The 27,651-nt window shown below is 41.1% G+C and overlaps 1 protein-coding gene across 2 annotated transcripts in view; it reads left to right on the forward strand.

Moving 5' to 3' along the window:
- pappaa (pregnancy-associated plasma protein A, pappalysin 1a) overlaps positions 1 to 27,651 on the forward strand; it is a 314,646-nt gene that overhangs the window by 143,429 nt on the left and 143,566 nt on the right. For both annotated transcript variants that reach the window (XM_078550327.1, XM_078550328.1), the window contains exon 14: positions 20,436 to 20,604. In XM_078550327.1, the coding sequence (XP_078406453.1) occupies positions 20,436 to 20,604 (169 nt within the window). The remainder of the gene's footprint in view (positions 1 to 20,435; positions 20,605 to 27,651) is intronic.

Here is a 27,651-nt window from a genome sequence, read left to right on the forward strand (position 1 = left end):
GTCATTAAGTGTAAAAAAAATCTATAACCTTTGATTTCAGTTTGGCAGATATCACATAAAAATGTGCTTCTAAGAGAATGAACATCTTTAAGTTTGCTGCTGACTGCAGCTTACAGTATTCAGCTTTTGAAAATAACATCTTTTGTGTAAGAATTTGAATTTGAAAGAGAAGGAGTGTGCAGCAAAGTGCCGATTTACATAAAATCTACAATGTCAGCCAACTGCATTCAAGTAAACAGCAATGGTTCCTTACTGGGTTAGTGAGTAAAACCTAGTTTGTTACAGAACTGTACAAACCTGTAAGATCTCAGGTACAGCTTCAATTGAAGCATTGGTTTGGGTGTTAGAACTGACCTTGGTGCCACTGGGCTAGGAGCAGGAAAAAAAAATCAAGACAGATTTCAACCCCAGATCACTATCCATATAAAGGTTATATTGAATCAGGCTCAGTTGGAATGCCCTGATCAGTTGAATAGTCTGCTATCATTCACTGTTCACTGGACTCATTTATGAAGAATGGTCCCTTTGGCAAGGTACAAATGGGCAAGCTGGTTCATGTAGAACAGATCATTGGTGCAACAGTGAGGAAGTATCTTGTATTAATGCTCTCCATCATGAGTGTGCGACAGGCTTGATGAACCAGGTGGTCTTCCCTGACCCTCACTTTTGCATGTAAATTCATATGGTTTAACACATGCAGGAGAGCAGAAGAGAAACATGGGCGCTAATGAAACACAATACTCTGACCTATGTCAATGGAACTGATGGTTTGTTAACAGGTATCAACAACTTTCTGAATATAGACCAATTCTGGAATTTCTGCTACATTCAGGAATCCAGGCAACATAATGACTGTTGTTTTCCACAACTAAAATCTGATGATTAATCCAGGGTTTGTCAATTCTGTGTAAACAGACCTATTTTCTGTGTTCAGCTCCAATTTTAATGACTTGCCATTGTCAAATTCTTTGTTCTCACAAAGACTGACCTGCTGAACAAATAGCAGTCTACCATCTCAAAAGATAACACAATGAATATTCAGTATGACAGCATTCCTACTAATCAGTCTTTTCTATTAAATTGCACAAGTCATATTTTCCTCAATGCCCCAGGGCTAGGGAGGGGGAAATAATCAGCATGAGCTGGCACTCCTGATCACTTAAGATTGACTTCTGCTTGTGTGCGTGCATACATATCACGTGTAGACATGATTGGGCCAGATTGCAATTCCTCATGATTTAAAAGTCTGTTGACTGATACTCCCTTTCTAAGGTCACAAATTAAGAATAATAACTTGGCTGAGATAGCAGAATGTGTGACAACAACAACCACGTGCAAACCAGGGTAAACACCAGCTTCAGGAGATAAAGGAAGTTAAAAAGAGCAGGGACAGTTTCTTGAGAGTGTGACAGTCAATGACCTTTGAATGAGGCAGCTACTAATGATCGTATATTAATGTAAGTCTCCTAGTACAATGCTGTTGAGTGACAGAGCTCATTGAGATCAATAAATAATGATTGAGGTAACTGATACTACTGTAGGTGAAAATGTAAAGCCTCCACAATGGAAATCCAACCAGGATCCAGTCCTCAGAGTGCTGTTTTATATTTGACTCATCAATGCACTATTTTGTAAATGTGCAAAGAAATTATCAGATAAATTTCTATTTTTGTAATGCATGCCTGGCAATTAATATTTGCAAGATTGTGTCTGGGTGCTTAACTCCAAAATGCGAACGGGTAAACAGCTCAGTTAAAATAGCAAGCCTTTCACCTCGTTGAGCTTTCAAATATTAATACTGCAACATTAATTTCCACGCTAAAGTTTTGGAGACCAGAAATGCAGTTATAGCTAAAGACCTCTCACCGAATCTCTGTAACATCCTCCAGCCTTACAAGTCTTTAAGGTCTCAGTGCTCCTCCAATTTTGGCATCTTGTGCATCCTTGATTTTCATCGCTGCACCATTGGTGGTCATGCTTTCAGCTGCTAGGCCCTGAGCTCTGGAATCCTCTTCCCACCACCTCTCTCTCCTCCAGACACTCCTTAAAACCTACCTCTTTGACAAAACTTTTGGTCATCTGTCCTGTTATCTCTTCTTTCTGCTCGGTGCCATTTGATTGATAACATACCTAAAGCGCCTTTGAACATTTTGCTACATTGAAGATGCTGTACAAATGCAAGTTGTTGTTGTTGAACACATTGCCTGAAACCTAGTCCTGACTTTACCTGACTGCATCTCTTCCACATATACCCAGCATAGATTTTATTTGAGGGGTAAGTGCCATCATCAATCCTGAAACTTTTACTTAATATTCTCTCAAAACCACTGGTAGAAATTCCCTCTTGAATATTCCAGCCCTCCCTCACCATATTCTTCCCAAGGTCACCATTTCCCCTCCATTGACACCTTTCTGCAGATTATAAAATGTCTTTGTGTCTAGCTGTGTAATTTGCTTAGACAAATGCAACAGCAACAGCATGTATATTGTGCCTTTAATGCAAAACAAATCCCAAGGCTCTCCACAGAGCTGCAATCAGGCTGGGCACTCAGACAGAGAAATAAATATTAGGGCGGGGTGGGTGGATAATCAAAAGCTTGGTCAGAGAGGTGGACTTTATAATTGTCTTAAAGGAGGAGAGGGAGCTGGAAAGGTGCAGGGCATTTAGAAAGAGATTCCAATGTGTGGACCGAATTGGCTCAAGGTACATCTGCCAATTGTGTGGCAAAGGAAGGGGTGTTGCATAAGGTCAGAGCCAGAGTAATAGAGCATTTTGAGATTGGCTTGGAGGAGGTTAAAGGGATAGGAAGGGGGACAAATTGTAAATCGATGGCATTGGGGGACCAGGAACCAATAGGTCAAAAAAAGGGAAGAGTAATGGATGCAAGTAACAAACAAATTGGATTCTCATGTCACTTTGATATGGTAGGATGTGGGTCCAAAATTTGGGTGGTTTGCCACTGCAGATAAAATGGAAAAAGTTACCAGCCAACTGATTAATTCTATGAAAGCCCAGAGTAAAGGATGTTTTTCTCCTGCATATTTAGCATGAAGAGAGACTTGACAAGATCGAAGGGGTGTCAGTCAACTGGTAAACAAATGATTACATTAGCTGCAAATAAATTGTAAACCATCTCTTTATAAGTGAATGTTTTTAATACTAGTATACTGTAGTCTAGTGGAGGCATAGGAAAAGTGCTTACACTGTGAATCAGCAAAGATAAATGCGTATGCATTATTTGGGTGATATAAATGTAACATACAAGAATGTTAGTTGTAATATTATGGAAACGTGGCTGAGCTGCGCCTCTCACAATGGTTTAGCTCAGGAAGGCACTGAGGAGTTGAATCTTGCCGAGGAGGAAAATGTCAGGGTTCATCCTGGTCCTTGCCAAGTTAGCTAGTCTCAGTCAGGAAAGCAGTAGGGACACTGAATGATGTGGGTACCCAATTTTAGGAAGAGGAAAATAGGTCAGGATTTTCACTCCTGATTGGTGTCATAGAAATCCCTCCTTTGAGATGTTTACATGTGGGCTCTGAGAGAGGACATCAGTGGACTTTGCACTGTTCCAATGTTCACCTGACCGTCTCTTTTTTGCCAATTTTTCTCCTGAGGACTCTGACTTTTGCTGGGCTACACCTCCACAGCCACTGTCCTTACCTTGACCAAGTGGTCACTCTTCATCTGGACAATCAAGGAGCTATTTGACCAAGAATGGTATCCCAGCAGGTCTAATCCTGTCCTCAGCTAATGTCAGCAAGTGCAATTTTCATCGGAGATGATTGGAAAGTGATCAGGATTGGAAATCACAGTTGATGTACCTTCTTGCTAACCCAGGAGAATTCAGGCCAATATTGACTTCTCACTGCTACACTGGCCAAGATTAATGATTCTTGGCCTATATGTCTTGCTTCCATAACATATGGGGCTCCAATTATTCCTTTTAGAAGAAGAGTATTGAGATCTAAGCAGCAAACAAAGTGGCCTGATCTCAGATCATTTACAATATTAAGTCATTTAGCCAAACCAAATCTATACCAAAGTGAAGCTCATGAATATGCCACCATACATACACAGTGCAAACACCCCCTTTCTAACTGAATTAGCGATTCTGGACCTCAGGACGATTGATCTCAAATCTTGTAGTCCTCTCTCAGTCTCAAAACTGCATCTTATTTCATAACCTGCTATTATGGTGCATTTTGTTGTAATATCTTCAGTAAGCACTCAAGAAAATGCAGACCATTTGGTGCAGAAGCTGTGCTTTTGTTTCTGAAGGGAACCTAATGTGGCACTTAGTGATTTTTTTACCCTCCTAAAAGCATCAGATTAATTCACACTATTAAGGTGCAGACCACTGTGAGAGGTTGAAACCTTTTCTTTAACTCACAATTATTTTCTCCATGATTGCCAATTGTGACAGCAGAAATACCTCACTAAAATGAGTCCCTTTGCACCATTACAATTGTGCTGGGGCTGATTGAAGGCTCAACCTTTACCACTTTGTATTGCACAGCAGGAGAGCCTAAGCTTCAATCAGGGAGGTGTGATTGGGTTTCCCCAAGGTCTTAGCGTCTGTTTATTCAAACATATTGGGGCCAATTTAATATGTTGCAGTGGCAAATGTTCACAGTTTCAACAGATGCAGCAATGTTGGCACTCAGTTTGCAGTGTGCATCTTCGCTAGCACACTCAGATATGCTGTATTTCACTGTTGTGCTTTTGGGAAGGAAAACCTGCTGTTCTTGCCTGATTCGGCCCATATGTGACTCCAGTGCCACACCAATGTGGGTGACTTTAAAATACCCTCTGAAGTGGCCTAGAAACCATTCAGTTGTACCAAACTGTTAAACAGTGGTTCAAGAAAAAGAGCCACCACCACCTTCTTGGGACAACTAGTGGCGGGAAATAAATGCAAGTTCTGCCAGTGATGCCCCCAAGTCCTGAGAATGAATATTTTTTCATTCTTTGTTTGACTACATGCATCAGTCACAGACCACTTTCTGTTGTGCAGGGACAAGACACACACACAGGAGAATTGAAGTACTAAGTCCAAAAGCATTGTTGCCTTAGGCAAGTGTTGTTGATGGCCGATGTAGTTATCTCCTTCAGTGGCACTCTTCAGATACAGTTTCCATAGACTTACCAGCTTTACTTGTTCAGGTATTTGTGGATTTTGTGTCATCTGATCAAACGCCTCCTCCTGTGACTTACTGAACACATTAGCACAGACTTTGACTTTGTGTGATGGCGTAAAATGGGTTTTAGGGAACTGGTATCCTCTTTTACATTTCTATCAATTTTTCTTTCCATGGGGAAATAAGATCTATCCTATTGAGCATCTTCATTGAATCAGCATATTTCACTGTGACACAAAATCATGTCATTGCACGGGAGCTTAGAACTTCTGATAGATAATTCCCCTGCTACCTGGACCCTCCGCGTATGTCTCCAACTCTGAGTTAGAGTCAGAGACTTCAGACAGTTCCTTGGGACTTACCTGGATAGTTACCCAGGAATTGTTAGACAGAAAAATCTTAGTCTAACTCCTGGGCAACTACAGAATTGATCTCCAAATCACTCATGCTGACATCCCAACTCTCTCCTTGACCAACAACAACCCCCTCGACCACTCAACTATGCACAACGCAACCACCCCCCTTGACCACCCGACCACACCCACCCCAACCACACTTGACTACCTCCCAATCCACCTGCCACTTCACCCACCTGCTGCTCTATGCACCTGCTACCCTAACGGCCTGCTGCCCTACCCAGCTGCTGCCATACCCACCAACTACCTCACCCACTTGCTGCCCTACGCACCTGCCATCCCACCTGCCTGACCCACCTCACACACCTAGAACCTTACCCACCTGTCACATTGCCCACTTGCTGCCCTACCAACCTGTCATGTTACCCATCTGCCACCCTACCCACCTGCCACCCTGCCCATTCACTCATTCATCCACTCATTCACTAACATTCTTCCTTTAACCCATTCATTTAACATTCACACTGGATGTTTAAACTTACCAAATGGCAGCTGGTGCCGTTAAAAAGGGGTGTGACCTGTCTTTCCCCCGGCTCTACTCGACTGAGATGGAGTTCTCCAAGGAATGCTGCACTCCACATTTCTATTAAAGCCAGCCTTGGAAGACCCGGCAAGAAATGCAGAGCAGCATTGAGCCAGGGCAAAGTTTGGGTGGACTGACAATCCAATGATGATTGCTACTCCATGTAAGACCCCAGGCCATTATCTCTTTTCATGAAGTAAAGTTATCTGCCTCTAAAGTGCAATGTTTTTTGTTGTCAGCAACAATGTACCATGATATTGCGTTATGTAAAGTCATGCTGTTGGGATGCTTTGCATTAAGTTGGTTTCTAATTTGTTAACTCGCCTGCAATGGGCCAGTTTGGAACCAGATGGCAATGTAACTATGGGAGAATGGCCCATGAAGGTAGCTAATATATTGCAATTTGCACTGCCCAGGTTCTCCTTCCCACTGAGCTAATCACTGCTGGTTTATATCCTGCCCTGAGCAACCAATGCTTGGAGCTGGACTGCTTCTCAAGAATATGACAAAAACCTAAACAAGTGAGTCATTTGGAATAATCAAACTCCAATAAGATTATCCATGGAATTCCAAATAATCTAATACTCAGACAGAGAGATAAAATTGGTCTTTTTAAAAAATTCTAATGTGGCAATGCTCTTGTTCTAAGATAATTCTCAGCACGAAGGAGTTATCATCCTAAGATTACTCTGAGTAACAAAATACTGTTCTCATTCTCTTCACTCTGAGTAAGAGGATGCGATTCTTATTTGATGTTCCTCAGAGTAATCGGCAGCTTTCTCAGTCTAAGGCTACTCTCAGTAACTGGGTGTCATTGTCATTGTGGGACAGTTCAGAATAATGGTGAACTGGTCTCATTTTGCAATGACCTGGACTAACAACAATAACTTGAATTTATTTAGCATCTTTAAGATAGCAAAATGTCCCAAAGTGCTCCAATTATGCATATTCAAACAAAAGATTGGCACCAAAAAAGAACACATAATTTTTCCAGCAATGAAAATGAGAGCCTGGCTTTTGTTGTGAAGCCTTTAATGGTATTAATCAATCCTGGTAATATCACAAGTGTTATGCAGGTGATGTGTGCCAGGTGGACCAAATCCACGAGGGAAACTTGGTCACGCTATCACAATGGTTTTGCAATTTATATTTATTATGAGATGTGTGCACTGAATTCAGAAGTAATAAGTCCACCAAGACCTTTAGAGATAAAATTAAATTAAAATATTTATTAACAAAATAAATGATGTCAAGCGCATACATAAGACTTAATTACTACTATAATAAGTCCTAAAATTCCTAATTAACCTGACCCCCAGTTACACTCCATTTAAGGCAACAGTCCAAAATAGATTTTAGATTTTAAAAAAACTCAGCAAGTTAAAAAAATACCCTGGACAGTGGAATTCCAAATGGCTTTTCTCCAGCTTCATCGAACTTATGCACAATTGTTGGAGCTTTCATTAAGGCAACTTCACACACTCCTGTTAGATCTTACATAGCCTTCTTCTCTCACAAAGCCTTTCATTCTCCTTTATATATGTTTCTCTCTTTTTAACATGTCAATTATATTGTTCTATATGTCTTTGAAACTATATCTTCCTCATAACATAAAACTTTAATGCTGCCAATATATTATCAGTAACCTTTAGGGAAAATAAATATATTCCTTAGCTTTGCTTATTTGCCTAGTTGTAAACAGACTAAAATCCCTCTGAAATCCAAATATCCCTTCATTTATCTAAAAATGCAAAATCCCTTCACACCTTACATGCCAAGCCAGCATCCACGTTTAATTAGTAGCATGTCAAGCACCTAGCTTCTTTTGATGATTTAAACTCGTAGTCTACTTGACTTCAAATGTAATTAACTCACACACAGACCCAACTATACCCTGCCCCCATAAACCTACTTCACCATAAACCAGAAAACTATTAAGAAAAATATGTTAGTTTCATGACATAAGCTTTGAACGAACAAATCCACCATTTTTCACTGGGGTGTGGGTGGGATAAGGGGCAACAATGAGCTCAGACTCTCATGTACCTGTACACACAGGAAGCAGCTCACTTTAAAACCAAGCCAACAAGGTCATAAGATCCACTCTGGCATAAATACTCAAGCTGCAATTTCCTGATAAGTTTATGATCATTTAGTACTAAAGTTCCTGATGGTCTTAAATGAAAATAATGAGCTTAAATTTGCCGATAGTCTTAAGTGATCTAAAGAGCAATAATTTGTGACAGCAAAACCCGTTCAGTGACAGAGTGACCTAATTAAAGGCAGTGTTGTTACACAATGAGCTGTACCATAAATAGGGTAAAGTATCTGGCAGGATTTCAACACATTGGAAACACCTCTGATGTGGCAATGTCCACAAATCCACCTGGTCGCAGTGACACAATTAGATCTGGATTTCGATAGTGATATGTTCATGCTTCACGTCAAAACACATTAGCAGCGATCTGAACAAATGGCATGTGTGAAAATAAGTTACGTACAACTATTTCCAAGTATGTGCGTAGCCATACCACTAATGGTACAAAATTACTTAATTGTCAGCCACCTATTGTGGTTGGTCCAACAAAACAAGGGTGGTGTTTGTCTCTTTAGTTGCACAGAACAAAATTTGAAAACAATATCCTGCCTGCTTTGGCAACTCAGCAATAAATACTAGTTTTCCTCTTTGCTAACAGTGCGGAACTAAGCATTGTGTCAGTGAGTGACAGGTGGTGGGTTTTACTCATGACAATCCATGCCTGGGAAGGCAGTATCCTCAGTAGCGCCATTGGGTAAGATACTGAGAATCGGGCAGGCACTTGTTAGATTGGACATTAGGTAAAGTGCTTTAGAGCTCCTCCTTGAGGCCTAGTCTAACATCTGACTAGGCAATGGCTTAGAAGTGAGTCTTTTATTTCCCTGTCAAAATTCCCTCCTCACTCTACCGAGAAACGGTGCCTGCAGTCGTTACAGCATAAAAGGAAGCAAGAGGATTAAAAAAAACTTAAGTAGGAAAACGGAGAATATTTTCCTTCATTCTTAAATACAGTGACTAATGTACAATCCCAAAGGGTCCATCATTACATCCTTAAAGCCTGAGCTTAGACAGTAAGCATTGGCAGGCTATTTGACTATGGTAGGCAACAAGAGACAAAATTAAGCCTGTCCACAAATCCACTTCTTCCAGCAGGGGTCACTGGATGATGATTAGGAGCAAGAATCCCGGCAAGAATCCATATCCTAATGAGCTGAGCCAAGTGTAACATGCAAAGCGCTGATATAAGCTAACATAGGACAGACATGGGTGACGTAAATACATCTCAGTGTAACACCATAGATCGCAGTTAGCTACCACACCAGCAATATTCCTACCAATCTGCAAAGAAAAAAGTCCAGAAGCAGTGATGTTTGCTTTTTAATTTTAATTTTTGGCTTTAATCAGCTGCTTGTTTCACGAAAAGTAGTTATTCCTCGCGCTTAATGTTACAAAACTACTTGAATATTTAGGAAAAACAAGTTGGGCCTGCCAAACATTGCCAGATACCTTAGCCAAGGAACTTCCTATTTGGCAGTACTTATGTGATTGTAGTCTAGGGTGACTGGATAAATGAATTCGAATATTGCTGCAATGATGTGTGATTGTGATTTGCAGTGCAGAGACAGAAATGTCTGGTGCTGCGGGTTAGAGCCTCAGAAATAACATTGTTTACAACCAAATGCTGGCAGATGCATTTTGCGTCATATTGCATCTCTTCAGCTATTCTGCAACACTGCAGGAATTTTCATTTTTTCTCTCTGGTAAATCTCTGTTTCAGTCACAGTGTGTTCAACATGGGAAGTAGAAATAATCTGGACTGACGGTTTAATTACACAGTATGGAAGTCAGCTATGCAAACCCGAGACGATCCGAATATGATCTGTCCTAGGTCTCGCCTGAGGTGACGGCGAGGGGTGCATGAATTGACCTCCCTGTCTCTGTGCCAGTCAGCCAGGGGGTTCTCCATCCCCACTTGCTATCCCTGCTGGGAAGTTGCTCATGTATGGCTTGGTGGGTGGTGTGGTGCCAGTGAATGGTGTGCCAATATTCATGGTAGATGATGACCACTTGGATATAAGTATTGGAGGACCGTTACCACCTTTGAAATTGTGACAGCATGACGGAGGACAGAAGGAAAAACTGAGGAGAAATTTTTTTTTACATGGAACTGCATAGGGTATTCAGCATGGAAACAGGTCATTCAGCCCAACTGCTCCATATGAGGCTTCTCCCATCTTTTTTTTCATTTAGCCTGATCATTAAACCTGATCCTTTCTTCCTCATGTGTCTATGTAACTTACTTTTGAATGCATTTTTGCTATTCACCTCATCTACTCCTTATGGGTGTGAGTTCCACATTCTCACCTTATATTTTCTCTTATATTTATTGAGCCTTAGCTTTGTACTACCCCACAGATGAAAAAAAATCTCCTCTGTGAATGATATTTAATGCATGTGATGGGGATCTTGCCCGCTGGCTGGAAAACTGACAAGAGTCCACAGCCCTTTGTGGAAGGCCTGTTGTATTTGGTGCTGAACAGGCCAGAGGCAGGCCTCCTCCAGGATCAAGGGCCCCGGGCGATGGTAACCCTGCCCCCGGAGAGCTGCCGGGCAAATCAGAGGTTATCAGCTGTCCATTGCAAGCAATGCCAGCAGAAGCAGTGACAGCTGCCAGCAATGCACCCGGAGAAGCCTAGAATCACCATGAGACCCAGGCCACAGGTGAGTGAGGGTGGGATGGGGCGTCATCAGAACAATGGGGGAGGCGTGGCTTTCACTTTCGAGTGCTTTCACTCACTCTTGACAGGCATTGAACGAGGTGCCCCCACTGGGAGCCCACAGGCAATTCCGACAGAGCGGGCTTCCCACATGGCAACTGCCCCACCTCCCTGCTGGGTGAATACCAGCAACGGTAGGATGAAGCCCTTAACTGGACATTAATTGCCCACATAAGGGCCTCTATTGGAGGCAGCGTGGAAAAGCCATATATGAGCCTTCCAACCCCATACTTAATCAGGCAGAGGTGAGAAAGCAGTAGGGGTCTCCACCCAGCACTCTCCTACCTGATTAAATGCCACCCTGCCTCCAAATTTACCTCAGGCTGGGCATTAAATTCCACCCTACGTCTCCCCTATCAACCCACTTCATAATCTCGATGACCTCTATCAGGTTACCCCTCAATCTTCTCTGTTCTAGAGAAAAAAGCCCCAGTCTGTTCATTGTTTCTTAATAGGTATAACCTCTCCGTTCTGGTATCCTCTGACTTTTAAGTTGAGTGACAGTGGTAAGGTGGGAGCGGGGAGAAAAACAGTATGGACACTATGCTGTGGTAGAGTTACCTGTCTGGCTAGCTTCCTGTGGGTTGCTGAAGATATTGTAAATGGTTTTCTCAAAACACTGTTCCTAGCAAAATCCTAAGTGTGTTTTTTGAATTTAATAACAATTTTGCCAAAGATACTATTCAGAGGAATCCTTCCTTAACGTGTTCAAATTGCAAAAAGCAACTGTAAAAATGTACTCATTGCCACACGTTAGAAAGCAGAAAATATCATTGCAGTTTTACTTGCACCTTATGGTGAATGTATTTGGCAAAGTGAGACCGGGAATCTGGCAATTTTATTATGCCCCCAGTTGGCTCACATGTTGGCATTATATTGGAGCTTGTTTTGAATGTGTTGGCCCGGGCTTTACTGATACAACTGAAGTAATTGAACCCTTTTTTGCAGCAAAGTAGAGCAAGCACAAGAGGAGCCCAGTGTTAATAGAGAGAAAATTTGTTTTTGAAAGCTCAGAAGCAATACAAATATTCTTTTAAAAAATGACAAATGCCAAGGAGGCAGCATAAGATGAAAACCATAGAATGGGTGTCAGAATTTTGCTATAGTCTGCATCCTGTTGGAATGCTCCACATGTCTCCCGAGAAGGGCATTGTAGTTAAGGTCAATTCAACTTGGACATCTCAAATTTTATATGAATTCAGGGTACCATGTCTGTCGTTTCAACGTTTACATTGTACTAAAATGGATATTTAGACTTTTATGGTCTATTGATGTTGTAGCATGGAGGAAGATAAAGATTGTTATATCACCAATGGAGAATGGGCCAATACATTCACTTAAATGTTCCAATAATTCAAAGACATTTTAAACATGTGGAGCAACAGAATGCAGAAAAACAGTCCATTGGTGATGTTGAGCAAACACAATATACACACTAAAAAGATTCTCGGTATTTGACTTTGGGATATGCTCCTATTTTTCAGTCATACCCAGATCTGTAAATTGATTTATGACACCTACTAATTTGCTTTATTAATAACAATAAAAATATACAAAATTAGGATTTGGAGATGAGCAATTTTCCAACACTAAAGACATTTCCCAGATCGCAATTGACCGTTCACTCCAACAAGACAATTCCTTGTGTAAGGTGAGCTCTGACATGGCAGGGTTTCATATTGTCATTATCCAGGGCCTTGTGGATACATGAGTTTTGGGCTTATCTATGAGGTCTCCCATTACCAAATAACTTCAGTACTAAAGGTCTTCGCTCATATATCAGAAATGGGTAATTGGGTCGGGTACAACACTTTAGTATCAGTCAGGCCCTTCATGAAAGGAAAAGATACTGGCCAGGATTTTCCCCTTGACGATTTGGGGGTGGGGCCCGTTCGCCGAGGGGAAAATGATGCGGGATGATGTCAGGAGGAACCCCCGACGTCATCCAATCCATTTAAATCTTCAGGAAGGTGGGAAGACAGCAAAATCAGCTGTCTGCCCGCCGACCTGTCAATGGCCAATTGAGGGCATTGACAGGCTCATTAAGATAAATAAAGACCTGCCCGTCCAAGCTTAAGGCTGGCGGGCAGGCCAGGAGCCCCAGCGGGCTTCTGATTATTCATGAAACTTCATCCTCTGGCAGGATGAAGTTTCATGTCCGTTTTTAAAAAATGTAATAAACTTTATGTGTTTCTTATTAACATGTTCCATCTCGTGTGACATTGTCACATGAGGGGGACATGTTAATAATTTTAATATTTCTCTATTTTTTGACTTTTCTTACCTATCAGTAAACTCCCTGAGACAGGACTTTGCTTCACGGAGCAGTGCACTCTTTCGCATGCATGCGCAAAAGAGCCCACTTTGACAGATGGGGAATCCCTCCACCCCCCCGCACAGGAAGCGCATAGCGCTTCCTGTCGGGAAGGCCGCTGGGCGGGCCTTAATTGGCCCACCCACTCAAAATGGCGGCCGGCCCCGTTTCAGCGGCGGATTTCGGCTGCCTGCCCGCTGCCGAGCCGGTGGGACCCGCACGCCATCCGAGGGCAAAATTCTGCCCAGAATTTTTAATAAGTAGGTTGATAACAATGGCTGCTTCTAGAGCAAATGGGAATTCTACTGACCTATCATTTTTCCTGTCCATATACTGGATTGAAAATTTTCTTTCTTTGCATTTTATGTTTGTAATGTTTTTAAAGGCCTTGTGCTCTCAGCATGTACTAATTTTTTTCAGAATTCAAGGGCCTTCATGTTGCTGTGCCAAGATAAAATAATCACCTCTCTGTTGCAATTTTTAACATTCATCACCCTTCCAGGGTATTCCATATAATCAGAACGGCATCTTTATGTTGTAAATTGGTCCCAGGCTGATGATTGAATCGAGGATCTTCTGGGCTGTGAGATTTGACACCCACCAATAGTGTTCTTATTCAGTAAGCCAGAGAGAAGTTCACTTACTTTCGTTCTGGTTTAATGCTTCCAGTCGAGCCTTTCTGGAGCAGTGTGCCTTGTTAAGTCAAATTACTTACCACTCATTTTGTTTAGTTTGTGGTTCATACCTATTATTTATGAACCACTCTTTGTCAGAAGAGTCATATCTGGCTGTGGGTGCTTGCTTGGCTGCATGTCTGTATAATTTTGTGCTGTGTGTAGCATTTCTGGGAGCGGCAATGTCCAGTCTTCTGCATTTACTAACTTGGAGGATTTTGTTGACATGTATTATACAAACCTATTGTATTTGTTTTGTGTAATTCCAACAGTGTTATGAAAAGCAATATTTATAAGAAAAAAAGGATCTCGAGACATTTGTGGCTTTTCTTGTTGCCAACATTTCATGACTAATAATTGAATAACATTATTTAAAACAGCCAATAAAAAAAGGCTTGCACTTATGTAGTGCTTTTCATGACTACCACATGTCCCAAAGCACTTTGTAGACAAGTAAATACTTCTGAAGTGTAGTCGCTCTTGTAATGCAGAAAACATGGCAGCCAATTTGGCACAGCAAGCTCCCTCAAACAGCAATGTAATAATGACCAGATAACCTGTTCTTTTGTGATGTTGCTTGAGCAATAAATGTTGACCAGGACACTGGGGATAACTCCCCAGACCTTCTTTGAAATAGTGCCATGGGGTCTTTTATGTCTCCCTGAAAGAGCAAACAGGGACCCAGTTTAATATCTCATTCAAAACACAGCGCCTCTGACAGAGCAGCACTGCTGCAATGGAATGTCAGCCTTGATTTTTGTGCTGAAGTCCTAGAATGGGACTTGAACCCACAATCTTCTGACTCACGAGGTGACAGTGATAGCAACTGAGCCACAGCTAGCACCGTCAGTTTAGTTCCACATTTGTACCCATGGGGAGGGTTTTTAGCCCCTGATAGGGATGGGCAGGGAGGCAGACAGGCGCAGTGCAGTTCTCCAGCCAGGCTTAGAAGCTTCCCTGCTTGCCTCGCTTCAGTGACAGCTGCAGGCTACCCTGTAGAGGGGTTCCCTCCTGGCCTGGCTGTTGAGGCCATTTTTTTTTTAAATGATAAGAGTTGGAGACAAGCGCCTTCATACTGGGACGTTCTCTCCTTCATTTATCTACAATGGCAACCTGTTACTTCTCCAGTGCTGGCAGACCTCCTATGGCTCTCCAGCTTCGAGAGCCCACCCATGCCCTTATTTGGATGGTGAGTGTGCCCTCTGGCCACTTCTGCAGAAATCACAGGTGAGTGACTGCTCCCCACACTGTGCAGGCTTCTGTCCCCCATTTGAGCCGCACAGCAGAGTCCTGAGGCCCTCTGGGAAAATCCTGCCCCTAGTGTTCAGAAGGGTTCTGCTCATCATGGTTGGTAATCAATTATGGTCAATGCTTCTCTTAATTTTTCTCTTTTGTACCTCCTAAGCTCACATCATATACACTCCCTTTCTCCTTCATCCCTTGGTGTTGAAATAAAGACTCTGCACCTTCTTTCATCTCAATTTAGGTCCCTCAGGTCTCAAATCTGTGGAACATCTTAGCGTCTCTCAGTCTTCCCCTTCTCTTACAATCAGTTCTTCATTAAAGGGGCAGCTGAATATTGCTTAATCTCTATGCTCCTATTTACCTCACCTTCACTTTTCTTTGCAAACACAGAGGCACCCCAAACTATGACCTCGGCCATCATCTAGTTCAAGCTGAACTTTCCCAAAATATTATGGAGAAAATAAGTGTTTTGCTTTAATAAGAGGAGATTCAGGAAACTAGGAATAAGATTGGAGGTTATAGGGATAGGTATATGATGAAATGTACCATGATACACAGAAGCCCCTCTGCTCATAGAGGGGTATGGAGGGATTTTCTGTGCTGGGGAGCAGCTCAGGGGTGAATAATACAGATGGAAGAATGGATAAATAACTTTTCTTAATTACCTCTGTCAATTAAAAAGTGTTCACACAAAACTTTCCCTCAGGATGTTACATGGTTGCATCTAACAATCCAGGATAAGACTGTGCAGCACCTAGTCCTTATAATGACTGGGCCGATTGGCCAAATGACAATTTTTTGAGTCATATTCTTTCAGCTTTCATGATGCAAGATATTTTGAAAATCTATTGGGAATAAGAAAGCACAACCTATTAGATACCAATTCTATCGATCAGCACAAAAACATATAAAGCACTATCTTTTCCAAAAGAAATTGAAGGAGCAATTAAAATTATGAAAGGGATAAAAACGACTGTGCAAATTGAAAAATCACCAAAGCTGCCCTAACAAGAGAGCGAATGGCCAGGCAATTGTTCTTATAAGCTGAACAGTGTGCAGAAGACCAGCTGTTGTGGTAATTCTCTTCAGTTGTTCCATACAGTTTATTCAAAGTCACTGGTGGCGTGTCCTATTGCATTACCCAGTACAATTGACCAAAATTCTGAAATCTCAACACATTAATTCACAGCACAATATTTATGTTGGCAGGAAATAATAGCAAAACACCAGAGGGAGCAGACACTTTTTTTTCGGCCGCTCTGACTGTATTCTTCCATCCTCCAGCTTTCTAGCAGATCCTTCTCACAGATCAGGTAGCTTGGTAGATTTGGTGGATATCCATTTGCATCAGAAATTTGGAACAAATAAAAATTCTACGCGTACGGGACATAGAGAGCACAATAAAACTGTTCAGGATTGGTGACTAGGTCAAATGTAGAAAAAGCTCAATGAAGCCCAGAGGATTGTTAAATAAACATCCATTTTACACATGCCACGGTTAGAAAAGTTAAAATGAAAATAAACAAAAAGTGAAGAAAATAGAAGACCATTAACGGGAAGAACTCATAAGGCAATTGATTGCAAAACCCTTTGGGATCTGACTGGATTAGTTTCAGAGATCCTGTTGGAATGCAAACCTGTTGGAATATTTGGCGAGTTTTTCAGCTCTTGAAGGATTTAAGAGTGAAAAATGGATAGATCCTTTGGGATTTCTTATCAGAAATAATTATTAGCAGCTTTTTTCATAAAAAATTACTATATTAATGTACAGTAAAAGTTATAATATCCAGAACTATTAAATTAGTGCACTGAGGTTATTTAGATTTTTTAAATGGAATATTTACAGTCATATAATTGAAGCAAATTAAAAAGGGAGGCTCACAGAGCTAGTAAAAAAGGCTACTTATGGTCACAAATTTGATCCCCAGATTTCTTGGAGTTACACAGGAGCACAGTGATTGACCTGAGCACCCCAGGTTAGAGAGAAAAATTCAGCTGGTGTTCCTGCTCTCAAGAGAGACTTACTGTAATTTGTGCCTAATTAGTACATTGCAGTGATTCAAAGTCACAAACAATGGACTTGATTTTAACTGTTCCTGCCAGGAGGTAAAGAAATTAAGGAGACAATGGAAAGGCAAATTGTGCTGACCCATTGCCACTTGTTTCCTGTCCAATATGAAGTTAAAATCAACCCCAATATTTGTTAATAATTTCGATCTGCGTCTAGTTGCAAAACACAAAGTCACTAATTCCTCGCCCCATTGAGGAGCCGTGCTTGGATGGAGCCCTGTTTCTTCAACACAGTTCCTCTGAGCACAGGTCCCCACCAGAACTGAAGGATCGGGGAATTTACCCTGCAGCTTTCCATTCTGGTATTATACCAGTAATTTTTGACCAAGAAACCCAACTTGCAACCTGATAGAGTGGTGAGGTTCTTCTGCAGTATCATTGTACAGTACAGCACACAGTTGTGTGTTCATTGGATCCAAGGCCACGCGTTGCCTTTGAACACCACTGACTACATTACATGTTTAGAATCCATCCCATAAGCACATTCTGTGTAATGTGTGTTCATCAGGTACTTGTGCTCCACCGCATTCAAAACCCCCAACGCATGAACGCACACACACACACTTTTAATTTCTGGAACTTAATAATACCATATTTGGATGAGACAGTTGTGAGGAGATTAGAACGTGATAAAGTAACTGAGAGAAGCTGAACAGGTCACTTTGATGAGATGGTCTGAGTTCGGGTAAGGTGACCGAGAGGTTGACCAGACTTTGGCAAGGTGCCTATAAGGAATTGGTCAAGGTGACTGAGGAGGTAGCCTGGCTCTCACAAGGTGATGACTGGCACAGATTTCGGTGAGCTAGTTGAGGAGGTTAGATTCATTTGGGTTACTTTGGGGGTGCAAATCAAATTCATCAGCAAGGATTGATGGTTGGTTCACTTTACAGAAATTAATTCATAATAAGTCAACAATGCAGGTGTAGATCTATGACTTGTCATGAAAGTATCATAATTTACAAAAAAAAAATTCTGGTTTATTGTAAAGTAGGTTTATAGAGGTAAGTATAGTTGGTTCTGTCTGTGTGTGATTTAATTACATTTGGAGTCAAGTAGACTGCAAGCTTTGACTCATCAAAAGAATTTAGGTGCTTGACATGCTAATGGGTAAACATGGGGAAGAATTTTCCCCCCATCGGCTGGGGGGAAGTGCAGGAGTGGGTGCGTGCAGGTGCGCCTCTGATCGGCACCCCCAATTGGGAGTGCGCCGCCATTTTACGTGGGTGGGTCAATTAAAGCCGGCCCAGTGAGACGTCTGCCAGGAAGTGCCATGCTCTCCCTGTGCGGGTGGGGGGGGATTCCCTAAGCCTGGAGTGCGCTCTTTTGCGCATGCGTGCAAAAGAGCGCACTCATCTCCCTGAGGCTAATTGCTGCCTCAGGGAGATTGGCACCAAATTCAAAAATGGTCAATGGACAAAAGTAAAATTTCCCTGACATGTCCCCTCATGTGACACTGTCACATGAGTTGGGACATATCCATCACTTTTATTCAAACTTTTATTAAATTTTTAAAAACCCTCATGAAACCTCATCCCACCCATTGGTGAGGTCTCATGCTTTCTCTGAAACCTGCCAGGGCTCCCGGCCTGCCCGCCAACCTTAAGGTTGAACGGGCAGGTCCATTAATTACTCGAATTAGTTTTTAAATGACCTCAATAGGCCGTTGACAGGTCGACGGGCACACAGCTGATTCAGCTGCGCCCCCACTGACCTGAAAATTGAAATGACGCGGGGTGACATCAGGAGTTCCGCCCAAAGTCATCCCGTGTCATTTTACACGTCGACAAGCGGGCCCCACCCCCCGCTCACTAACCTCAATATCCTGGCCATGGATGCTGGTTTAGCATGTAAAGTATGAAGGGAATGTGCATTTTTGGATAGATGAAGGGAGATTTGGATTTCAAAGGGATCTCAGTCTGTTCACAAATAGTCAGATAAACAAGGCTAAGGAATGTGTTTATTTTTCCCAAAGGTTATTGACAATAAATAGTAGCAACATGAAAGATTTTATAATGTGGAAGAAACAGTTTCAAAGACACATGAAACAATAGAATTAACATATTAAGAGAGAAAGGTATATAAAGGAGAATGAGGCTCTGTGTCAGGAGAAGGCATTGTGAGATCTAACAGAATTGTGTGAAATAGCCTCAAATAAATCTCCAGTATTTGTACATTAGTTTGCTGTCTACCAAACTGAAGCTGGAGAAAGACATTTGGAATTCCACTGTCCAAGGTATTGTGTTAATTTGCTGGATCTGTTTAAAATCTAAAATTTATTTTTGGACCATTGCCTTAAAGGGGATGTAACTGGGAGTCAGGTTAATTAGGAATTTTAGGAGTTATTATAGCAGTAATTTGTAGCCCTATGTATGTGCGTGAAATCTTTTCTTTTGTTAATAAATATTTTAATTTAGTTCCTTAAAAAATCTCTAAATTTCTTGGTGGACTTATTACTTCTGAATTCAGTGCATGCATTTCGAAATAAATACAAATTGCAAAACCGTTATGATAGCGCGATCAAGTTTCCCTCGCGGATTTGGTCCGCCTGGCAGCATCATCTGTCGCGTCATAACACGCTACTGATCAATAAACGTGCAATTCACTGCCAGATTGCTTTTGTTGTTGAAAATACAGTGAACAAAAGTACCTCATGATCTTTACTTACCAACTGAAGCTCAGCAAGATTGTGAACAGACATTCTGTGCACCTTGGACATAAAGAGTACATTTGTACAACAACAAAATTGTTAAAAAATTAGTGAATGAGTCAAATAGAAAGAGATTCTCAGCTAGTTGTTGGGGGTATGTGATTTAATATGGCTAATCAATACCGGTGCTCCTTGCTTTTGTTGTCAACTGGCAGCTGCTATCCTCATTATTGAAATCTGGATGCTTGACACACATCTCTGTACAGCATGTAACAGATATCTTGTTTTATCCAATGTTTAAACATAATAAAAAATATGTTTTTATTTAAATTATTTGGAAGCTTCTTGACTATCAAGGTCACACCTGAAATTTTGGCTTGAAAAGGCTGAAGCCCCTTAAATTCAACACAGACTGGTGGTGGGGAGCGGAAATCAAACCACTATGTTTCTAGGCAAGCGTACTTGCCAGCCAGACCATCGGCAAGTCACCTACTCTAGGTTTCTTAACAAAAATTGAGGAAAAGTAAGAACGTTTTTTCCATTTGATTATTACAATCCAATGTTTGCATTATTTATTTCCTCCCTCCCTCAGTTGTGTCCACCACTCTTGTGAAGCCACCGACTGTCAGGAACTCAACCTCAAAAATGCAGTGCTGAACTGCACCGGGGCTGGACGCTACAATGGGGACCAATGCACTATGTTCTGCCAACAAGGCTATGTGCTTCACCTGCGAAGAGACGAAGACACCTCTAAACATCAGGTCAGTTTGTGCTCTTAATATCTCTGAATTGGCCAGTAACAAAGAATTTCAATTTTCCACTCAGTCATTTATCAAAAGGGTTTTGCAAAAGAGTCAGCACTTTGACAATAGCTATGCTTTATCTTGTACATATTTAAAATATACCAAAGGAATCACATTGGCAGTAGCAGTACTGGCATAGAGCACTAAAGCTGGCATTAATATTCTCAAATATACATCACTGTTTATGGCTGCTGGAAATTGAGTAGAAGATTATAGCTCCAGGGTGCAATAAAACAATATAAATTCTTTGATATTATGTCAAAGTTGTTGTTTATTGGCTTAGAGTACATACTTCAAACTTCACTGTTTAGTTTTGAAAATGAATGTTGGCTGGGATTAGTCCAGCCATAACAACAACTAATGAACACTGTCTGTTTTCTGTGTTACTTCTCCAGTGATGCCATTCCAGTCCAGTCACATATCTAGCACTCTTCAGTTCAGTTGCTTTTCCAAGACAGTTTCCACCAGTACTTGCCATCAGTGCTCAATGCTTTCACAAAAATACTTCAGGTTGATAAATAGTTTAGACATCACTATTTCTGAGAAATGGTGCAAAATGCCATAGATACACATTATACTGAGATATCCAATCGGGATCTGAGGAAGATTCAACTTGACTTAAAAAAAAAAATAAGGCAGAGTATAAAATAACATTTCCTAACATCTCTTGCATGTGTTCACATTGGTCACAATGATATAAAATTGGCTGCAAATAAATTAGGAAGCTCCCAAATTCACAATGTCATCGCACTTAGAAAGCACCAGTTAGGTGGAACTCAGAAAGAGTCTATTATTTCAGCAGGTCTAATGAATGAACCAGTTGATCACTTTTCATCCACAGGTAGGAGAGCATCCAATTTGCCTAAAGAGAAAATTCACCCTTGGATAATCACCAGAGAAAAGAATACCCATAATTAAAGTTAATCCTTTTAAAATCTGATAGTCTCATGGACTAGTTTTGGCTGCCTGTTGGAGAGGAATTTTACAGGGTATTTTTTTAAATCCTTTCTTGGCTCAAGGTTTTTTTCCTCTTCTTTGACTCTCCCAGGAGATTATATGGCTGTGGGGGTGAGTGTAAAATGGTCCGGGGGCGGGGGTGGGGGGGCAGCTGGTGGTACTCGGGAATGGGGGAGGGAGTTGTCACTCAGAAGTGTTTATCTATGATAGTCAAGTATGTGAAGCAGGTTGGGTGGACCAGCTGTGGTGCTTTCCTGCCCGTCAACTTTGTACATTTGTATGTAAGAATTTCTTGCAAGAGACAACTTGTTTCTAAAATAAAACTAAAATAAATAGATACTGAGCTAGAATATTGGATATATATATATATATATACATATATATTTATATATATATATGTATATATTTTACTGCTGGGTCCCTATTCAAGTCAGCACACAGCTGTTCTAAGTTGGCATATTCCATAAAACTGAATGTGAACTGCCAACTGAAGGCAGCTGCGAGCTGACTAAACAAAACAATATAGGTTCTTGTTTTTACTTCTAGTATTGTCCTTTGGATCTGTTTGGTTTACTGAAGCACTGCCCCAGTCATTTTGCTATAATACTTGCAATATATACAAGCTGGCAAATTGTTCCAAAACCATCCACCCAAATAGCGTACCCTAGAAAAAAAAAGTTAATAAGTGTTAAAATATCACAGAACCCAGAGAGACGAGAGCTGGTTAAAAACTTGCTGGACGTTTTGTTTTAATAAAATGTAGGCCTCAAGCGAGTCCACCTTCCTAAATCTGATGCTGTTTTGTAAAACATTTAAAGCCATAGACTAGTACAGCACAGGAAGAAGTCATTCAACCATTTTATTCTGCGCCATATTTGAAAGAAAGATGATGTTTTTCAGTAGAATGATATCATGGTTTAAAGAGAAAACACACACGTTGTGACATATTGGGTACATTTCAAGAATCTGCCATACTTCATCATCTGCTTAGCTAATTCACTGACAGGATTCCATTTTCCATTCTTTGTTGCTCCAATATTTCAATCAAAAGCTTTACACTGTTTATTCCAGATTCTAGAAACTGTGGTGATATTAGAATGCATTTTCTCATTTGTTAATCTGAACATAAACAAGGAAAGAACAAAGACAGACTTTCATAGCACCTTCCATGACCACTAGACATCGCAAGGCGCTTTACAGCCAATGAAGTACTTTCTGAAGTGTGTTCACTGTTGTAATGTAGAAAATGCAGCAGCTGATTTGCCCTCAGCAAACTACCAGAAACAGCAATGTGATAATGACCAGATAATCTATTTTTTGGGGGGGATATTGATTGAGGGATACGTGAGATTTTTTTTTGCAATATCACCATAATAAATATTGGCCAGGACAAACCTCTTCATTTTTGAAATAGTGCCTTGGGATCTTTACATCCACCAGAGCAGGCACATGGAGCCTCAGCCTAACATATCACCTGAAATGCACTCAGACAGTGCATTGCTCCCTCAGTACAGCACTGGTGTCCCTTGATTTTTGTGCTCATGTCCTGCAGTGGGACTTGAACCCAGAACCTTGTGATTCAGAGATGAGTCTGTTAGCAGCTGAGCCACCGTTGACACCCAATGGCAGGATTTGAACTTGGTCTTTGCTGAGTTAGCCGATCTTTGCCACAGCAGTGTTACTGTTTTACAACTAGCCTCCATGCTCTCGACTGCTGGGAAAACAAAAATCAACCAGGTTTCTTTAATCCTGATCATTCTCCAGTTACCACTTTCAAAGAAGTGCCATTTTTGTCAGGTGTTAGTTAAGATTTTCTCCATGTCAAATAGCTTCCCATTGTGCACTGTCTGGACTCACACATGAACAATAGCCACTTAGGTAAGGCGCCAGAGCATTACCAACACTCAGGGGACAATACCCAGCAAGGGAGCAGAACATATGGAAGAAAATTGAAAGATTAATGCCCATTAAGGTAAAAAGAAATGCCCAGAACCAGAGCTGAATGCTGAGGCATTGCATTTTCTGTCATGATACTGCTCCAGGAATGACGACTGCAAGTAACAATAACCAGGAGATGTCCCCTCTCTAGCATTAACAGAGAAAACAACCTTGGTTACTATTGATTAAAGTTAATATATTCAAAGGCTTCAAAACCCAGAGGAAAGGGAAAAAAATGAATTGGTGATTTCCAGAAGACATTAACATTCAGGGTCAACCAGTCATTTCAAGTCCAACTGCAGCTAATTAAGACAAATGTTTTGGTGTAGGCCTCAGTTTCCCCACAGGGGGCTTTTCTGGAGTCTGAACTGAGCATGTGCAGGTTACGCGTGTGTGAAGGTTGCCTTCACAATCCACTGGGCTTCTTTATTACAAAAACAGATTGAGCTAAGTAAAGCGTTTCAAGGAACAGTTCACTGACCGATAACAGATTTGCTGCACAACTTTCATAATGTGGTCCTTGTATTTTGCAATCTTAATTTTTCACAAAGAAAATTTTTAAAATGATAAATTATAGAGCCAGCCATAAACCAAGCTCGAATACACTTCCTTGGTAAGATTGATGTTGCAGACGAATAAATTTGATTCAGAGGAGGCAAGAGATTATTTTCAGTTGAAGGAATTCCTGTGGGTTAAATGCCTTATGCATGGCAATTAGCACCAATTTTCATTTACAAAGGAAAATCAGCACACAAAGATACTCAGAGCCCAGATGGTGGTTGTCTGGTGGTGCCATATTTGATATTCAAATGCATTGTGGTACAGAGTGCAAAGTTATGGGGCTTTAGCCATGAAGGGGGAAATTTTACCGTTAAAAAAGGGAAGGTTTTGGGTTGGGAGGATGATAATGATAATGATTTCAAAATCAGATTCCTCCAAAACCTACCTCCATGCCACCCATTTCAGGCTTTAATTGAGGCCAAAAAGTGGGTAGCCAGTCAACCTGGTCTAAAGAGACGGTTTGGTATTTTAAGTATGATAATGAGGCTGCAAGCCTTATTGTCATTCAGTTTTTCAACCTTAACTCTGGTCGACCAGAATTACTGAGCCTTACGGAACATGGCAGCTTCAATAAGGCAAGGACTTGGAAGATGGAGGATATGAGCAATTTTACAACTCCCCCGCGGATCCAGTGAGCTTGCCTGAGGAACCCCTGGGATCGGGCAGTCACGACACACCACCCCCCAAACCTTCTCCACGAGGTCTCCAATCCCAACATCACCTCTCTCCCCAATCCTCTGATTCAATCCCACTCCCTACTTCCCTCCTCCCCACCACCCTTCCCCCCGTAACACCATTACATGAGCACTCGACCTTTCCCTTTGAAGCCCCTGTACACTCCCTACCTTCACAGGATTGACAGCTCACCCGATCGATGTCACTTTCCTCCCCTCAGTCAGCCCAGCCCCCAGTAAGGACTTGACGACTTAGCTGGTCCTACAGCTTTTACCAATTGCCTTTGCACCAGACTGGAATTTAGCCTGTAACTGGGCAGCCGATCAGGGACATCAGGCGCGTGCTGCAGAGTTAAAATTCCACAACCTTGCAGGGGAATCCCAACTTTGGGGTCTTGTCTGCCTTTCGGACCACTCCTGCTCCTTACAGGTCAGGCAAGTAAAAATTAAGCATATTAACTCACAGGTCATCATTCAGTGAAAGGGTGCTTCATCACAGGGAAGGGGCTCCCTTCTTGTACTCCATCTCCATGCTTTGAGATTATTAATTTACAACAGCATCCCGGCCAGATAGTTGTGCCATCTGATTGACGGCCAAAGTGACAATTCACTAATAATTCACTAATTCCAAAAATAATACCATCTCAAAACAGAGATTTATAAAATATGTGTGTATTTCATTTATATTATTGTTCTGACACACTTGTGGACACTGTCAGTAAGGAATGACACATCTTTAAATAATTAACTGTAACGTTGCTTTTGTTGGCTGTGGCAGTGTGTTTTTTTTAAATTGTAATTTTTTTTCACAATTTAAACTATTTCACAAACTAAAAAGCCTTAATTTAAACTGAGTAATTTAGTTTCTAGGTTGCTCTTTACACACTGCTGAGCTCTTAAGTAGATTATTTGTTCTTGAAGGTGTACTGCCTTTATAGATTCATTTGACAGGCATTTGCAATAATACAACAGCAAAATCACATAAAACACTTAATCACATCACTTGCACATAATATCCTATAAACAAGACTGTCTCCTTAAAGTACAACCAACAGTGCACTGTCTCTAATATTCTGCTGTGAGATTACATTGTATTTGAAGTAAAAGAGAGAAGAAAATCTCAATTTTCATATCTTAAAATCATTTTAAGAGGCGAGGAGTAGTCAATATAGAAAATACCTTAGTATGAACAAAATGTGTGTCCAGGATGCAGTGAATGTATTTAATCTTCACCTCCCTGATATAAACTTGATCAATCCAGGTCATTGGAATGAAACTCCTCTCTCTTTCTCTCTTTACTGGCTTCATGGGTTTTAAATGAAATGAGCTCAGGCATTCTTAATCAGTTCTTCAAGTTTGCAAATTCATCAACAAGTATTTATATAAAGCGCCTTTAACATAATGAAATGTCCCAAGGCGCTTCACAGAAGGATTATAAAACAAAGTGCGTCACTAAACCACATGCAAAGATATTAGGCGAGATAATCAAAACTTTGGTCAGAGAGGTTTTCAGAAGTATCTTGAAGGAAGAAAGTGAGGTAGAGAGGTGGAGAAGGATAGGGAGGGAATTCCAGAGCTCAGGCAGAGACAGTAGGAGGACAAATGCTGGATATGGAAAATTGTTGTTCTGGTATTCTAATAGAGACAGCAGGAGAACAATACTGTTGTGCTAAGTTCCATTCACCTAAGTGCTCATTGACTCAAGGGTTGCCAACCCTCCAGAGTTATCCTGGAGTCTCCAGGAATTAAAGATTAATATCCAAAGCATTGCCGTAATCAACCCAGGAGAAAAATCACTGAGGCATCAAAAACATTGTGTGCTTTTTTGCATTTCTTTGAACATTTTCATTTATCAGTTAAACAAAAAATTGGAGCTGGAAAAAGCTGGCCATTCAACTGACAGTCAAGAAGCATTCAGTCAGGTAACAAAGAGTTGCTTTGCTTTCCAATGGTGGAGTGCTTGGAGGTACGAGGTCATCTGATGAAATCTCCAGAAATATATTGAAGCAGAGTTGGCAACCCTAACTGGCTCCTGGTCCAGCACTTAAAATTCTCATTCTCCTATATTCAATGGTCTTGTCCCTCCCTTTCTCTGTAACCTTCTCCACTCCTACAACCCTCCAGGAAATCTGTGTTCCTTGAATTCTGACATCTTGTGCATCACCCATTTCCGTTGCATTACCATTGTCAGCCATACCTTCAGTTGTCTAGTCCCAGTGCCCTGGAATCCCTTCCCTAAACTTCTTAGCCTTTTTACCGATCTCTCGCTTACTTAAAATGTGCCTTAAAACTGACCCCATCACCTGTCCTAATATTGTCTCAAATGGATCACAGTCAAATTTTGCCTGATTACACTCGTGTGCGGTGCCTTGGTATGCTTAACTATTTTTTAAATGATTTCTCAATGCAAGTTCTTGTTGTTGGAACTGACCTGGGATTGGACCACTGGGTTTCCAAAGTTTTTTAAAAAAAATCAATTTCTCAGCAGTGATATCCTTTATGTTGCAAAATAATCCAGGAGCAAATCTTGTTAACATAAGGTTGTGTATATTCTGGTGAGAAAAGATTTATATTTGTGGCTTTTATTTTCAGGTCTGGCTGCATGGCGTAATGTATTTGAACCTTGATTATTCTGTTGCAGCTGACTGTCCCTCGAGAGTTAATTTGTGGGACAGATATCATCACTGTTATCAAATTTCTCCTGTCATTAAGAAAACCACAGTCTGCCATTGTGGCAAATCTGTTTCCAGAATAAATAACCAAAAACTAGGTAAATACCAGCAACTGAGAAAGAAACACTTTTATGTGACCTTTCTAATATCCAAATAATTGCTAAGGTCTGGCAGTTCCAAGGAATGTTCTCCACAACAATAAA

This window comes from Cetorhinus maximus, chromosome 10 (assembly GCF_964194155.1).
Source record: "Cetorhinus maximus chromosome 10, sCetMax3.hap1.1, whole genome shotgun sequence".
NCBI lineage: Eukaryota > Metazoa > Chordata > Chondrichthyes > Lamniformes > Cetorhinidae > Cetorhinus > Cetorhinus maximus.